Consider the following 17,981-nt stretch of genomic DNA (forward strand, 5'->3'; position numbering starts at 1 on the left):
TTTTTGTATGTGTCTGATTTTACTTTCTTCTCTTTAGTTTAGTCCAATGGTGAAAGGCTCCATGCGATACATGGTGTCTACAGGTGCAGATGGAACTGTTTGCTTTTGGCAATGGGATGCAGATACCATGAAATTCAAGTATGTAAATGGGTTCCTTATTAACTCGGTGCTATACTATGCTTGATTAAAAGAAGTTAAGTCAAATAATAGTAAGCAAAAATAAGTCAAGTCTAGGTAAAAAAGTTTTGAAGTTCTTTTGTGATTGTAAAAATACTGTGGAAATAACCTATAACATAATTATTTTAAAGTGCCATCAATAACTATATCCTTTATAAATGTATGTTACTCTATTGTCTTAGGAGTTTAGTGGGGAAATCTGTTAACTTTTTTACTACAGTAATAACACAAATGTGGGACAAATAGAATTGCCCCAAATATAAATATGTTGGAACAGTATAATACAACTTTTTGTTCATTATGAGTTTTCAACAGCCTTGTAGTTTTAGGACGTCTCTTATAGAACTTGCATGCAGAGTGTGTTCAGGATAATATTTAAATGTTCTGTATGTGATTGCTGTTGATTTATACAAAAATTAGATTATTACCAGAAAGAAGATACGTGGGATGATCAGTCTGTATCTAGTATTGTGCTACATAGTGGAAGTTGGTATAAAATTATCCATTTTACATTAGAGCAGCTGTTTAAAAAAAAAAAAAAAAAAAAAGCAGTACTTTAGAAAGCAGAAGATTACTTTGCTCTTTAATTCAATCTTGTGATCTTAAGATAGTAGAATTGCAACAAAATCTATCAAAGACATAGTTGCATCTGAAGAATCTTTTAGGGCTGTAAGATATAGGAGGAGAATGTTTAAACTGAATCCTTAATTATTCTCCTCCTAAAAATAATTTAGAGGATTGTATGAGATGTAAATGTTGTTTAAATTAGTTAAAGCATAGACTTAAATTGGTTTAAGCTTTGGTATGTCTCAAAGCAGTATTCTTAGGATTCGAATCTCTATATTGTGTATCATACAAACATGAGAAATATTGAGACGTTTAGTATATTTCCTTTGATAAACAGAAAACACTTGAACAGAAAAATAGCAGAATGATGAGTAGAAACCTATAATGCTTGTAAGTGGCACAGTTTGCTGGATTTATCCATAATGTAGTTCATAGTAGCTACTTTCGGTGAGATTATGGCCATGTCAACTGGAGGAATGTGTACATGACTTGCAGAACAGGAAACCAGTCCTTTAAATCACAATGTGCACAGTGTTGAAGAACTTTTATTTACTTTTTTTTTTTTATTTACTGTAAAATGGTATGATTTTGTACAGCATTCTGCAGTAATGGTATTTGATAGGCCTTATGTACTGTTGGTGATTTGTAATGTGAAGGCAAGAGTTCAGTACTTTGTGGATATGTTATGAAGGGTGTATATCATACTTACCAAAGGATGAGAAAGAATAAACATTCTTGGCATGTCATGTTATCCTTGCGAGGTAATAGCATCTTGCAGAAAAAGTCATGAGCTGTGCGGGCTTCAGATATCATTTGTGTATGTGTGTACAGTAATTTTGAAAAGTAAACCTTATTGCTCATCCTCCTGCACAAGATTTACAGATGGTATTGTATGTATTTAAGAAGTACCTGTTACGTAGATGTTTGAAGAAATGGACCTTTATGTTTTGAAATGTTGACAAAGCCAGTTTTTTGTGGCATGTTTTCTTTTTAAGCAATCGGCCAGTGAAATTCACAGAGAAACCTAGACCAGGGGTTCAGATGCTTTGTTCTTCATTCAGTGTAGGTAAGTTGTGTACAGATTGAGTTTAGCATTGTGATTTCTCCTCTTTTCCCATAGGTATTTATTATAATACACTGGTTGTGACAACTTTAAGATATACAAAAGCAGTAGCTGTGTAGTCAGTAATTGTTTATATGTGTATTGTTAGCCTATGACATAATTAAATAGTGTAATTTGCCTTAGTTAACAGTGAAAGACTGTAGAACTAAGTGATACTGTTTTCCTTTAGCCATTGGTAATTTACAGAAGTAAAATGCACCTGATGCTCATTTACTTTTTATCCATCTCTACTGGATTTTTATTTTTGTTCAACCCCTTAGAATAATGTCAGGCATTTGCAAAGTTAGTTCTTTAGGGTACCACAGTCAACAGCGGTGGAAGTGGTTACTCCCAGTAGTAGGAGCTCCTGATTCTGTGCCAGCTATATGCAAGGATGGACATCAAGATCCCTTCTTTCTTAAGAATCCATAAATGTATCTATAAATGTATTTCACTTCAGGCTTGTAGTTGTCTTTCATTCTGATCACGTGGGTGACTTGTGGGAAGGCCTACTGGTAGCAGACAGCATGAACATTAGAAGAAACTTGAGAATTTCAGAAATAAAATAGAAATCAAAGTATAGCTTGTTAATGTTGTCAGAATATAGCCATGGGTTGTGTTTGGGCTTGGGGGTTTTGTTTGTTTGGGGTTTTTTTGACAGCACTTAGATGTATTAAGAGGCAGATCTTAATATTGCTGCCAGCCCAGCTAAATACTGGTGTACTTATGCTGATTTGCTTACGCATCTATGCAGTTTTGAAGCAATTCACATGCTACAAATGAGACATGCTACAGTAAAAGAGTCAGCTGGATAATTCTGATGAGGACTTGCTGTATTCCCCATAACCGAAGGCTTTTATGTGCAATTAGTAGTGTAGTAGTAGCAGCATTCCTCTAGTTACATATTTTAAAATCTTCGTAACATGGAGTTTGACTATTTTTAGTATGGCTGAAAAAGTTTTCTGGGGCAAGAGGAGGATCTACTTCCACATCTGTATGTCAGTGGAAGAGCATGAGAAATGCAGTGCTCTTCAGATTATTATTTTTTTAAACTAAGCATCAGAGGAATATTGGTGATCTGTTTTAATTTCTTATACAGTAGCTTATTTATTGCTTGATTTTTACAGGTGGCATGTTTTTAGCAACCGGCAGCACTGATCATGTCATCAGGATGTACTTTTTTGGCTCTGAAACACCTGAGAAAATAGCTGAATTGGAAAGTCATGCTGTAAGTAAGATTCTTAGATCTGATAACTGGTCATCTATAAAGCAGTATTGAAGTTGAAAGTTAATGTTGTTAGTGGGTTTGTAGCAGTGTTCTTTTATTGAATATGTTTGGAACTTACGCAGAATTTCAGCTAGTCATCTGAATGTGACTTGGCTACTTTGAAGGCTGGAACGTATCAAGATGATATTTAGAATTCTTTCTTTTCAACTGGATGTCATACATATCTCTAATTTTAAAGTGCATGGTTTGCTCGGTTGCTTCCCTCTGATGTAAGTGTGCCTTGCCACCCACATATTACACATATTATATGCTGTATACAGGAAGTAGATAGGCTGAGAATGTGTATATCGTTACTCAAGTTATTTACAATTTGACACCTTTTGTGTTAAATCTTTAAATGAGATTGAGTTTACAGAATTTTAGTTCTGTTCATCTTGGCCTTTATTTTTGTTTTAAGGGGCTGTGCAAACTGCTTCATACTTCCTAAGTCAGCCTGCTGGTTTAGTGTTGTTTCCCTATGTGTGTCATTTAATGTGTGCTGTCTTTACTTGCGTTCTTGATATAACTGATACCTGTTAGGAGAATAACTTTTTAGATAAAATATGGTCATTTTTTTTTATTTGTGTACCTTAGTCTAGTGAACTCTGCCTTCTAAGGAATCTTAGAAGCAAATGAGCTTATGCTCATATGCTGAAGGCTGAGACTTTTTTTTTTTTTTTGGCCCTTGATGCACAAAGAATCTGTAGTTTTACTGTAGAGATTTTAGATTTAGTTGAATCCTTAAAGCTCTTTCAAGGGCAGCTCTTAAAGTACTCATCTTCTTTTTGTTTGACTTAATGTATTTTCTCTAATACTGAATCTGACTTCAACCATTTAAGTTATAGTGATAAGGCTTGATCAATATGTATTTCGTATGTAGAAGAGACTTTCAGCTCTGAAGATAAACTGATCTGAGTGTGCTATCTACTTTTCCTGTAGTTCTTATTGTGATAAAAATGAATAACTAGTTGTATATTTCTTGAAGGAATGTGTAAGTAGACTTGGGAACAACAAAGTCCTCTTGATTGTAGTAGGCATAGGATATTAGAAATATATATTCAAATGTGATTTAATTGTATGCCAAGTGGACAATTATTTCACCTGCCCACTCTTCATATTTAATTGGGACAGTTTTTTAAAACTTGCTTTTTAAATGCATTAGTGGTTAGTGAATTCTGGGACTTGGTTCAACTTGCAGTTAAAACTGTTAAAAAATTGCTGTTTCGGATTTGTCAAAACTGTATTTCCTGTTTAAAAATATAATTTCTAACAAACTCTACCTTTTCTTGCAGGACAAAGTGGACAGCATTCAGTTTTCTAACAGTGGTGATAGGTATGTTGAGAAATGCTCAATTGTGAACAAACAATACATTATTTCGGACTTCAAAATGTATTATTTTTCTTACCTGGAGGTTTCCAATAAGGAAATTCTCCTTATTTAGAACTCAAAGGGGAAATTTGGACTAATCCAGGAGAGCATAGCTAAATTTCATCTGCCTGTCTCAGCTGTTAATCCTTGTTAGACAGTGTCTTTGGACTGGCTGGATTTTAATTTGCTTACAGAAATGTTACCACTTTTTAACATACCTGATGTATTTGTCCCTTCGTAAACCTCTTCTTCCCCCTCCTTTCAGTTTGAGGAAGTATTGGATCAAAATAGGAAATGGGAAAATGCAATGCAAATGAATGGTCTAAAATAAGTTTTAATCTTTTTCATTTTTTGTTCTAGCCTACTACTTTTTTTTTAAGGAAATTTATTTAACAAAATTCTACAGTTGTTTGGGGGTGGGGGAATGTGAAGGGAAACACTGTAAATTCCATTTGTAAAAATTCACTTCCCTTCTAGTAGAGAATGGAGTCAAATTGATCTCTGGCCTATCCCTAATGAAGATGTGGATTTTAACCTTCAGGGTAGACTTACATCTGCAACCATAAGATGCAACTTTATTGGGTCCTTTCTTTTCTTGAAAGCCACATAACTGTGACTAAGAAAACTAATAATCTAGATTCAGTTTGGAAGTTGTAGTTGTCTTGCTTTTAAATGTGTTTTTCTGCGATTATACGGGTCTTTGGGGCCATCATGTTGCACTGGTCTATCCATGTTGCTTGCATGAATTACTTCTCAAGGCAGTGCAAAAAAAGTCAATACAACTGCTCTTTTTGTTTGGTAACACTTTCTATGGAAGGTGTTTGAGATTTATAATTATTGTTAAGATGAATCATAGCAAACTAGAGCACTGTCTGACACACAGACTTTTCCTGGGGGAGGTATGTCAACTGTCTTTCTCAGACTTGTGATTAATGGACTAGAGAGATTATCTTTGAGTATCTTAAAATGTTTCGGTTCCTCTCTTCAGGAATTTCCATTCTGCTGCATTGACAGTTCAGCAGTTCATGAAATGGAAGCCTGAACTGACGTGGTTTACAGCTTGCTATCTTAAAGTAAACCACTGATGGTCTTTTATGCACAATTGTTCCCTATGTGTGTCATGTCTGTCCGTCTTTCATTGTAGTGTTTTTTTAAATTGTGGTGGTGTAACTCTGAATATACTTTAAAGCAAATCCTCCTCCTTCAAGGTTCATAAGTGGCAGTAGAGATGGAACAGCTCGAATTTGGCGTTTTGAGCAAGCAGAATGGAGAAGTATCTTGTTGGATATGTCTGATCGATTACCAGGGTAGGTGAAGTGTTGTCTTTTGTGGGTTTTTGTTATTGTTGGGTTTTTGTGTCCACTTTTGTAGAAACTCAGCAGAAATGAATTTGTAGGTGATCAAATGGTGGGGTGGTGGGCTGAGAACAAACACAAAAAATGGACCTTGGGTATACTAGTTTATTGGAGGGTGATTGCAAGCTCTTCTTTGATGCAGCCATGAAAAAAAAAGTGTTTTTTCTAAGAAAGGAGGAGGTATTAATATCTGAGATGTGGTTATGGTATCTTTCTGTGTTAGTATGTACAGTTCTGTATAATGGAGAGAGAGTCTTTGTAGGAGAGGCTACTAGTTGATGTGGAATATAGACAATGCTGTGTGAAGAAGTGTTTCAAAAAAACCTTGTTCTTTTAGTTGACTAAGATGCCGAAAGGGAATGTTACAGTTTCCTATAAATGTATTTTGGGGAGAGAAACAAAGAAATAGATTGATGTTAATACAAAATATTATCTTCAATATATTTATGTTGGAAATTGGAAAAAATGCTTTGTTAATGTAGAGGTTAGCTTCTGAAACAGTTTATTTTTAAAGGAATTACGTTATGACTCTTAATTGTAGAAGAGATAAGACTCTATGAAAAAAGAAAGCCTGTTTGCCTTTCTTCTCAAATGGGAAAGAGGTTATCATGTCCTATGAAATAAGTATGCTAGAAATCCAGATTTGCTTAATAGTTAATTGTGTGAAAAAGAATCAAGTGTAAGGACAAAAGTTTCAAAACAAATATAATTCTTAACTTCCCTTCTCTTGTCTGATTATTAACATGGGAAAACAGGTTATTTTTCTGTATTTTGAGGTTGAAATGGGCTAATTAAAAATACCTCATATCTTTTCAACTCTTTAAAATAGTGATACATGTTCAGAAGAAGACAAATTTATGAAGCCTAAAGTAACCATGATAGCTTGGAACCAAAATGATAACTATGTTGTTACGGCTGTGAATAATCATCTGCTGAAAGTTTGGAATTCCTGTACAGGGCAATTACTTCATGACTTGGTGGTATGTAATTTTACGTGCTTTTTGAAATACATTGTCTTCCTAAAATTGCAATGACATGTGCCTGCTGGGTTTATAATTAGATCTGATTTGTCTTGAAAGCTCTATATGAATGATAAATAAAGTGTAGTGTTTCTTGGATTTTTTTTTTTTTTTTAACCAAAACTAGCCACTTCCTTGTGCATTTGAACTATCCTTTCCCTAGCTGCTGTGCTGAACTTGCCTCTCCTGTGGAATAAATAAAAAGTTTTTCTGCAGTGACACACTTGTCCATTTAATAGTTTGCTGTCCTGTGGAAAAAAAACAACTCCATATTTCTAGAGTTCTTGCGTGAATCTAGACAATTATTTAATTTAGAATTACAGTCTTTCTGGCTGCCTGGGATTTTCCCCTACTTATGTGCCATGAGGAAGTAGTCCAGATAGATACACTGTGGAATTTGTAAAAATCCATGTTTTTTGGAGGCAGCTTGTAGATGTCTTATTTTCCAAGAGTCTGAGTGTGAGGAGATGATAGTACAGTGCTTTGGGCTCTACTGTAAATATCCTCTTGATGTGGATTTATGTCCTCTCGTTTGCACTTGATATGCGATTTTAAATTCTAGGGACACGCGGATGAAGTATTTGTCTTGGAGACCCATCCTTTTGATTCCAGGATAATGTTGTCTGCAGGCCATGATGGCAACATCTTTATATGGGACATTACCAAAGGCACGAAAACAAAGCATTATTTTAACATGGTAAGACCTTTTTAAATTTTTTTTTTTGCTCAACACACAGCAGTGTGTTCACATACTAGTTTAAGGAGTGCTTACTAACATGCACACCCCCTGCACTTTTTTTTGGGGGGGGGAGGAGGGGGCAAAAATCACCAAAAAAAAGCATAAACAACCAAGACCCACCAAAAAAAAAAACCCAAACCAATAAAATTTTTTGTTTTTTCTTTAGAGCTTTTACCTTTGAATTTCTTGATTATTGCAGTATAGGTGGAAAGTGACCAGGAGCCATTTTTAACAGTTTAATGTGGCAGCAAAGGAGGGCTGGGATTGCCTCCTTTGTCTGCTCCCAGCTGCCCACTACCATTCTTTGTCTTCAATCAAGTGCTTCTCACTGGACCTTTTACAAAGCTGAGTCAGTTCACTGATCTGCAGCAGTATTCCCCACTTCCCTTCATCACTGCTTTCCTGCAGGGCATCGGAGTTGAAACCAGTCAGGGAGGTCTCAATAAGCTGAGACAAGGAAGATTAATTTTGAGAACTTGCAGTTGGGTGTGAGGAATGTGAGACATGGGGGGAGGAGCACACAAATTTACTTTCATCATGGTCGATGTCTGAGCTTTGCAGACTTCACATGTTGATCAGGACTTCTCTGTGATGTGTTGGGAGGAGTTGACATCAGGGCTTTTCTACTCTTCGTCACTGAAGACGTTCTCGCACCTCATTCATTGTATCTGTTTTCCTTAATTGAGATCAGGCGCCGTATAAAAGACTGAGAGGTCCTGTTTTAGACCATCATTTCAAGAGTGTTATTGACAAATAATTATATTCTCAAATGTCTTAAAAATGATCATGTTATTACCTTAAGTATTAGTGGATCAGTGCAGTTCTTCTTGAGACCTCCAATGGCATTTGTTCCATTTGAGAGTTTGTGATTAACATTTTAAAATAGGTTATTTTCTCTGAGACTTAAGTTATGATCCAATGTTCCTAATATTTTTTTTTTTTTTTTTTTTCTGGCTACACTCAGTAGCGAAGTCATTTTTTTTTCCTTAGCTTTAAGATTTCTTGTGCTTTTCTTGAAAGTGCTTTAACAAAATCAGTATATATTAGCTGCAATTTACTTTTAAGCAGTATACTAAGAGCTAAAAAGCCTCAAAAAGCTTTTTTCTTTTTTTAAATTCTTAACAGTAAGTTTCCATACCCTTTAATACATCTTTTAAAATTGAGTGCATCTTATATAACTATATGGTTCAGGACTTAAAATCGTTTATCAAGTGGAAGAGGAATAAACTGAAGTAATGGAATTATTTTTGCTTTGAGTTATTTAAGAGATGAATGGCTGCTTTTGATAGAGTAATTAATTTTTGATGCTGCGTTATTGTTTGCTCAAAAAAAGAGTCACATAATGTTGAGTTTCTTTCCTTCAATCTAGATTGAAGGCCAAGGACATGGTGCTGTTTTTGATTGTAAATTTTCACCAGATGGGCAGCATTTTGCATGTACAGATTCTCACGGGCATCTGTTGATATTTGGTTTTGGCTGTAGCAGGCCGTATGAAAAGGTAAGTTCAGCTTTTTATTGGAACTGTTTATTCAGACTTCTTACTCAGATTAGTTACATTCACTCTTCTAAAACATGGTGTGTAAAAAAAGAGTTTTGTATGGGTACAGGATGTAAATATAACAGGTTCCTTGGTGTCTGTGAGTTCTCCTGTATGTATGGTCCTGGCACAGCAGAAACAACCCGTGTCTTAACATTCCCTTGGGAGTAGCTTCCAAGAACTTTTCTGGAATACATTTTCATTTTCCAGCCAGCTAATCTGCATGTTAATTGTTCAACCCCCAGATTACTTTCTTTTTAATTTCTGAAAATAGCTTGATGTTTAAAGACTGGAATGTATCACAAAGTTTATTGCATTACTACCTAATTAACAAAAAAGCAGGCTGTTTCTATGTTAAGAATAATTTGCTGGTTTATTTCAATTATTGGAACTGGCAGTTCTTTATACCTTTCCTTATTCAAACCTAAATACACTGTAGTAATTTGTTTAAAATAAGCAAAAGTAAATATCGATCCAATGTTGTGGATTTTGAAATGTTAGAAAAATGTGCATGGGATAAATCTTTTGCTTTTTTGAGCAGCCTGTTTCCTTTTTGTTTTGATAAATACATGTGTTTCTGTTTTTTCAAAATAGCTCTCAAAAGTGCAGTTCTGGCCTATGCCTATGCTTTTCTTCACTCCCCCCTCAAATTTTTTAAAGTTGCAATGGTAATTCCGTGTTTGTCATTTTAAATATTTTTTTTTTCTTGCTTTAAATTCTTAGCTGAAATTGAAATTTATTCTCTTCATCTTGCTTATAATTTTGCAGAGCAAAGATTCTGACTGTGATCTAACACTTGTGTAACTGTCTTCCTTCAGCTGCATGGATTTAACAGACTGTTTGTGTTGCAGAAAAAATTTATAGTGGACATTGCATGATTAAGAAAGAACTTTACTCTGAGGGCTTAAGTTGAACTTCAGACAGTTATTTCCTTGCATGGAAACCAAGGAAACTTTTCTTAACTATATGGAAAAAATAGAATGAGATGTAGAATGTTTTTAAAATTAAGTGTAAAGTAGTGTTTCTGCTTTAAGTTACCTCAGTCATTGCCTGCAATAGCACTCTCAAAAATGAGAGTACTGCAACACCCCTACAGGTTAATTGTAGCTATGCATAACTTATTGGGAACTTGTGCTTTGTTGTACCTTTTAAGAGAGTTTAGATATTTTAGTGTCACTTGTTCTTCTCTGTTATTTAGCATATTTTTTTTTTCAAATCGATAACATAAAAACTTCATTTCTTTCTAGATTCCTGATCAGATGTTCTTCCACACTGACTATCGGCCACTTATTCGAGACTCTAACAATTATGTCCTAGATGAGCAGACTCAACAGGCTCCTCATCTTATGCCCCCTCCCTTCTTAGTAGATGTGGATGGAAACCCTCATCCAACAAAATATCAAAGATTGGTGCCAGGAAGAGAGAATTGTGCAGATGAACATTTGATTCCTCAACTTGGATATGTAGCAACAAGTAAGAACAGTGTTACTAAAGACCTACCTCTAGAAGTTAGAATGGGAACAGAGTAGATAATGACATAGGTTATTTAAAAATGACTTCATTTTCTCACATCCTGAAAGGTCCCACAGGATAATAAGATTTTAAACAAGAAAAAAACCCCACAGTTGGTTGTTGAAATACATATCTAAATTCTTCCAACTCAGGACATTCTGTGATTCTATGATTTTCTGTGGGCACTGACATGCACAAACTGTGTTTGAGTTGTACACTTCATAAATGTCTCATTTGGAATAAGTAAGTCAAATCATTTCAAGAATGGATTTCATTGTGTTTAGTTGTAGTTGTAGCATGTCTCGCTGTGATGTGAACAATGAGATTAAATAATTTGCTATAATCACTTAGTTAACCGAAGCCATTTGTTTTATTTGCATTACACTTGCAAGGTGATGGAGAAGTGGTTGAACAAGTTATAGGCCAACGGTCAGTTGATCAGGATGAACAAGGCTTGGAGCCCAGCATTCTTGATGGTATGATTAGACAATTACAACTACAACAAGATCAAAGAACTGGAGCTGATCAAGAATCTGCTTCAAGTGGTCCACAAAATGGGGAAGGAACACCTAGAAGAGGTGAATACATGCTGATAATTGTTCTATCTCAATTTTTATTATGCTGTGTGAAGTATTTCGAACAGGTTTTATGTTTGATGTTGTTTTGGGGACTAAGATTCCTTTAACACAGTGATACCTATTTTAGATGTGTTTTATTCATTAAAACAATGCTACGCTTCTGATTAAATTACAGAGCCTTTTGCTTTTCCTTTTAAAGACCATTAATTGTATTTCTTGTAGAGTGCTACATGTTTAATAACATTCGTAGAGTGCTCACACAACATTTAGAGGAGCTACATTTGTTGTCCTCTAAAGTTCTCAAAATAAATATTTTACCATTATTCAAACTGGGGTCCTCTACCCCTTCTTTATGGGTTTAAGCCAAACAGTCTTCTGATCTGTGTGTGTCCTTGTAGTTTTAATTATTTATGCCCAGCTCCAGGAAAAGTGCTTTGTAGAACCTTCACTAGCCTCAGAGCTGCTAAAGCAGTTCAGAAAAACATCTCTGTTATGTTATACTTCCTGTATTAAAATTGTAGAAGAAATAACCATTTTAAAAGTACATGTGTAATCTCACATAATTTCCTAAAGGTGGTAACTAATCATATACTTACAATCGTGGAGTTAAAAATATGTAAAGTGTTAATTTTTTATCTTTTAGTAAGAAGAAACAAGGGTCCAATTCTCTGTAGTCTGGGAAAAACATTTTTGTATATTTTAGCTTTTAGAAGGCCAAGTTTTGACATCCAGTCTCCTCCCAATATTGGTCTACGACGTAGTGGACAAGTTGAAGGTGTGCGTCAGATGCATCAGAATGCCCCACGAAGTCAGATGGCTACCGAGCGAGATCTTCAGGCTTGGAGACGAAGAGTTGTTGTACCAGAGATACCACCAGGCTTACTCAGGTCTGTGGACAGCTTGTAGATATGACTGGAGAGAACACATCATGTTATTTTTTTCTAGGTCTAGTGCTATTAGACTGAGGGTAAAATAGATGCGTGGTACAAATTGCAATAGTGCAGTGTTATGGTCATCTATGCTTAAAAAGTTCTACTTGTAAAGTCCATTCAACAAAAATAAATGGAAATTTCTCTAGTTTAATATATTCTCCCATATTTCAGTTATTTGAGTCATCTTAGAGGACAGCTGGATTGCCTAGAAAATTGCTTTTTCCAAAATAAAGGGGTATACGTTAAATTCATTTACATGAAAGAGTTCAGAGAGATTGTGCTTTTCTCAGACCTTGTGGGGGTGATGTGTTAAGACGAGAAGCAGCACTGAGCACCTGAAATACTGAAACAGCTGTTCTCAAAAGTAGTATCAGTATGCATCTGTAAAAAGGAGTAGTATCAATAGCTAAATATTTATTTTTAATGGTTCAGCCATATGTGCTGCCTCATCTCTGAAGTTTTTAAAAAACTTTCCTGGTGTTGGGAGATACTAAGAAAGTTTTCCTTGCAAATATCAGAATATAATAAACTTTTTCAACCCCATTTTTAATCCACATTCTTACCTTTCAAATCATACTATCTGAAAATGAGAGGACGTGTGTTATAGGTGTTTGAGCAATAATAATGTCTGAAATTAATAATGTAATGGAGTTAGGTGTTAGGGGTTTTTAGATAGATCCTTCAAAGAGAATGGATCATTTAACTTTTCAGTATTCTCAAAATAGATGTAGAGTTAAATTTTCATTACTTTCTCGTAGGAAGCAGGAAGACTATCGAATTGCAAAAGGGGAAGAAGAGAGAGATCTTTATGCAACAGAGAAGAGAAAGTCATTCGAGTCATTGGAAAAGGTATGCAGCAGCTTCTATGGAAATGGACATTCTGTGCCCAGGGACAAGGGATGGTTTAAAAAATGAAAGTAGACATTTCTGGAAGTATGGTCTTCAAAGGATCCTACTGGTTCAGCTTCCACTTATTGCAGGATGAGGTTTTATTTCTTTTATGAATACCTACTTTATATATATATATATTTTATTTTTCAGTTGTGCCTCCTTCTATCTGTGGTATTTGGTAGTAATTTTTAAAGTCAGGCTTGACTTCAGGCCATTCTGGTTTTATGGCAGTTCAAGTTTCAAAGACAGTTGTTGCAGGTCTTTGCTAAAGTGTTGAGGTGTTAGGATGTTCAAGATCCTGTATTTGAAGAGTTACAGGCCATATTGCTATTCCCTTGCCGTTTTACTTCAGATTACTATGTTTTGTGTATGGGGCAACTTTTTCAGACTTGCCCCATTTTGAATGATTTTTTTCGTTAACTGCTGCTGATTTTATAAGATAGTGGCCGTGATTCACTGTGTCTTGCAGCACAAAACAATTTGATGCAAGAATTCTACTGCATGATCCCCTTAACTGGGAGGAGTTGAGGATTTCTGGTCCTCTCAAAATTGCACACTGTTGCAGTTAATGTCTTGATTCTGTAACCACTCTTATTGGATAATGTGAATGGACCTGTCACAGTAGCTTATACAGAGTAATTTCATAGAATAACTACTAAATCTCAAATTGGGAACAGCAAATTTAAAACTATTGGCTTACAGGAAAATTATTTCTTATGAAAAGGAGTTTTGACGTGATCAGGTTGTGATGTGATGAGGCTGTTTCAGTTTTTACATTCAGCAGTGCTTTTAAGCCACTCTTTCACCCTCAAAATTTTGCTACATATGTACTTTTATGTAACTTCCTTTTTTTTCTTTTACTTCCTGTATAAATCAGAGTGATTCTGAGTCTTCATTAATACAATCTAAGCGTAGACTGTATAGACGGAAATATGCCAATTACCGAACACGGAATAACATTGAACAACTGGAGTCCTCTGATGAGGAAAGAGATAACTGCTTTGACTTGATAGAGCAGGTGAGTTCTCTTCCAAGTTCTGTATTTTGATCTGAGTTCTTCAATAAGTGAAGTTTGATGTAAATTTGCCTTTTCTTTCTTAAACAAGCAAACAAAAAAACCCCTCTGTTACCAAAGAAAATATTTCTGTAAGAATCATTATTGTTAGCAGTTCTTAAACCTATTTATCTATTGTCTTAATAATGACCATCTTTCCTGTCATTTTATAAATGACTGAACTGTTTTTGCTGAGAGTCTCCTAAACCAAAGCCACAGCTCAAGGCACTGATGTACAGTGCTGAGGTTGGTTGAAAGTGAAATCTGGACTTTAGATACATCTTGCTGTTTCTCTGTGAAAACCTTCCAAATTTTTGCGCACATCAAACTGGAAATTTTGAAGCTTCTTGATAAAGCATAGTTACAGTCTGGTAATCTGATTCTTCCACAGAGTCTGGTTATCCTGGCTGAGTCCTGGCTTGGAGTGACACAGAACTTTGCTGTGGGTAGCAGGAGCTTTTGGCTGTTGTATTATCAGATGTACGTCAGTGGTAGGGTTGTTTGGACTACAGTTTGTCATAGATGAGTGATTTAGGGTCCTGCTTGCTGCAGAGCAGTATTTAGATCACTTAAAGAAAAGTGTGACTTAACAGAGTTTGATGGCAAGGTTAACTCTATTACTGCGTGGAGGAAACATGCCAAGCAGAATGAGGTGAAAGTTGCTTTAGAGTGATTTGTGTAGGACAGAAGATGCAAAACGGTAGAGGGAGGCCCTCCCGTTGAGTCATGAGGTTCAGAATGGACCTCCTTGCTTTCTAAACTTGTTCTCAGAAAGGAGCCTAGATGTGGCCCAGACTTGGTCAACAGTTCACGTCTAAGAGACACAAAGAGAAAACAAGTAAGGGATTATATGTGTTTATGACCAAAAGATTATATGTGCACATCTGATTCTTTATATTTCTTGGCTAAGATTTCAAAGTTCCATCATTCTGCATCTCAACGCTATTGGTCTCCAGAGGTCTGGTGCCAGGTCGCTCTGAATCCTAGGTCTCTCAAGCAAACTTTCAGACATAAAAGTTAATTGGCAGTGAGGATGGGATCCTAACTGTCTCAAAGCAACCTCTCAGGCATCAAAGTGCATAGAAATAACTGAATGGAGTAGTACAGCAGCAGGCTTGGCTCAAGCTGGGTATTTTTGCAGAGGTGCTGAGCTGAGGACAGAAGTCCCTGGGTAATATATACCTTTGCAGACTATTTACCTGCCCCTCACACGATGGTTCAATCCAGTAGTGGTATTTGTGTCTGGGGTCTTCTTGCTTCTCATTGAATCCTTTCATCATCTGCAGACAGGCTCGTGTTTTGTTTAGCTGCAGACATTTATAGTCTGTAGCTGCTTCATGCTGGCTCTGAAGATGTTATTTTGTTCAAATGAATCCTGTTTTGCTCAACAAAGTGCAAAACAGACCTTATCTTGCACGTGTTCATGATGTTCTGTAGCTGCTGTGTTTTCATTGAGTAGATGTAAGTTTGGTGAATATGAGAGGAACTTCACAACATACAGTTTAAGATTTCAGCAAATTTGTCTAAGTAACATGAAACAGACTATATTAAAAATCACATGACCTTATAATTCTAAGTTATTCTATTTAAAATGCATTTACTTAAGCTAAATTATTAATATAAAACTTAAATTGGGCTTATGCAGTGATCTGTGATTAGTGAAAGATCATTGCCCTACAGCCATGCTTGTCTAGCAGGGAGTGCTCACAGTAGCTCACCCGGGCTGTCATATCTATGGACTAAAGTGGTTGGCTTGTCATCTGATTGCAGACAGTGGGAAAGGTCTGCACAAGACTCCTTGTACCCACACCTTGCTGGTGTTCAGTGCACCGTTCCACTTCCTTGTGGGTTTCCTAACAGTTTTTGGCTTGGCTGCAGCTCAGGCCTGTACCATCTTTGGAGTCTGGACCAAACTGCTGTTGGTTTGGTTGTGGGGGTAAATAGAGTACATCTGCCACACAGCTGTCTGGCCTTGTACACAGGGAACTAGTCTTAAACTGGGGAAGGAGGAAGAAGCAGAAGGAGTGGAGAAGGCTGGACTTGTTGGACTCGTCACTTAGTTAAGGAAAAATGGTGAAGAAAAAAGAATGGCCCACCACTTTGTTCTGATAAAAGATGTGAACTTAGACTAGAAAGAACATAACTAGGGGGATATAGATGCTGCTTTGTAAAGGGTGGCTACAGCAGGTGAATCCATACGTGGCTAATAAAATGTTGGTGAATGTACAGAAGTTAATGATTATCTGTGCACTGTTAACTTCTAATAAACTACAAAAAAGTACTACTTTAATTTCCATTTTAACAACTCCTTTTACCAGATTTCATCCTAAATTGATAATACGCAGACATGAACAGAGTGGTTTATGTTTCCAGCCCTTAAAATAAGTGCTTTGAGAAAGTTTTGGATTGACTCTGCATATTTTTAAATTCAGGAAGCCAAAGAAAGTGAGGTCTCTGACTCATCTGATGAAGAGGAAGAGTGGAGAAGTGACAAGAAAAGCAACAGTAATAGTTCTAGGTAAAAGCAAACAAACAAGTCCCAGCTTTTACTGTAATGATTTTTACTTTAATTTTGGCAAGTTAAAAGTTGTGTGGAAGTTCTGTTGTGTTTCGTATGTAATAATATTTTGTGGAGTACTGTGCTGATGCATTGCATTGTTATTTAGTGTCCCATTTGATGAAAACATTTCTGTCTTTTAATGCAGTTTCAGATTGTTTTGGTTTTTTGCTAGGTGGCAAGGAGAAAGAAGATAGTCGGGAATGTTTTTTTTATAGTGTATTTTGTTCTGTAGCACTTTCGAGGGATGGGGGGTTTTGGTTTGTTCGGTTTGAGTTTTTTTTTTAGTAATGCAGAAACAATCAGTTGCTTGCTCTTACAAAAATATTTGGTTGAGAATAATTAATTTTGAAAATTTATTATTTTATTTAGAACTGAAGTTACAGATAATTTTTAATCACTCTACTATGTTTTAGATATTCTTTCTAGAGCTTTGTAGTAGTAGAACTAAAAAATACTGAGAAAGAGACAAAAGTAGATATAAAAAATAAAATGTGTACTTGTGAGATTTGTATAACTGTCTTTAAAGACTTTTAGTGTTTGGATGGTGTGCTCTTTAGGAAGGGCTTTTAACTAGTCCGGAATTTCATTGCACAACTTTCTTTCCCTGATTTTTTTTTTTTTTTTAAGAATTCTTCAGTTTTTTAAAAAATGTGCTTTGAATTACTGTGTTCTCAAAATACTATGTTAAACATCAAGTAGTTGTTACAACAGGTCAAAGTAATTTTAGTACTTTAGATAGTGCTTTTAAGAGCAATCTATATCTGCAGATATTTGTCTGAGAGAATTTAGCATTCTGAAGTATTGACAACTTGGTTCTGTGTTTGCATTTTCCCTGACCCCATCTGCTATGGACAGTGATTCTTCAAGTAGGTACTCTGACTGGATTGCCGATTCAGGGATTAACCTACAACCTCCTGTACGGACTTCTCGGCGGAAAGTGCTCAGATACTACAGTACGTCAGAAGATGAGATATCAGCAGAGAAATCATCTCCTCCAAAGAGAAGAAGAAGAAAAAGGAGAAAAAAGCCCAAACCAAAAAAGCAGGAGGAGGTATACAGTTAAATTATTCTACTTATTCTAATAAATTTCTCTTGTAAGTTTTTAGACCTCTTCACTGGGAAACTTTAAGTAATTGTTGTTGCCACTAAACAAGGAAATTGGTATCACTACATATAGCGTGCACTTAGGTAATTTGACACCATTGCAAACGCAAGGTATCTGCTGATTTGTATGGAAGAATCTGCATACTAAGTCAAGTCATCTTCACTTTCAGATAAAGAGTTGTCAAGTTTTCTCCTATCAAAGGAGAAATGTGATTATT

General features: G+C 35.7%; 1 protein-coding gene across 3 annotated transcripts in view; it reads left to right on the forward strand.

The window, feature by feature from the left end:
* Positions 1-17,981, forward strand: part of BRWD1 (bromodomain and WD repeat domain containing 1) — a 59,653-nt gene that overhangs the window by 10,403 nt on the left and 31,269 nt on the right. For 2 of the 3 annotated variants that reach the window (XM_082075613.1, XM_082075611.1), the window contains exons 9-23: positions 38-138; positions 1,740-1,810; positions 2,974-3,074; positions 4,406-4,446; positions 5,691-5,789; positions 6,667-6,817; positions 7,419-7,553; positions 8,965-9,093; positions 10,380-10,605; positions 11,037-11,222; positions 11,926-12,109; positions 12,913-13,003; positions 13,923-14,063; positions 16,532-16,617; positions 17,515-17,710. In XM_082075613.1, the coding sequence (XP_081931739.1) occupies positions 38-138; positions 1,740-1,810; positions 2,974-3,074; positions 4,406-4,446; positions 5,691-5,789; positions 6,667-6,817; positions 7,419-7,553; positions 8,965-9,093; positions 10,380-10,605; positions 11,037-11,222; positions 11,926-12,109; positions 12,913-13,003; positions 13,923-14,063; positions 16,532-16,617; positions 17,515-17,710 (1,938 nt within the window). The remainder of the gene's footprint in view (positions 1-37; positions 139-1,739; positions 1,811-2,973; positions 3,075-4,405; positions 4,447-5,690; positions 5,790-6,666; positions 6,818-7,418; positions 7,554-8,964; positions 9,094-10,379; positions 10,606-11,036; positions 11,223-11,925; positions 12,110-12,912; positions 13,004-13,922; positions 14,064-16,531; positions 16,618-17,514; positions 17,711-17,981) is intronic. The other variant, XM_082075612.1, reaches the window with a different exon arrangement.

Source organism: Streptopelia decaocto, assembly GCF_964273445.1.
Source record: "Streptopelia decaocto genome assembly, chromosome: 1".
Classification (NCBI taxonomy): domain Eukaryota; kingdom Metazoa; phylum Chordata; class Aves; order Columbiformes; family Columbidae; genus Streptopelia; species Streptopelia decaocto.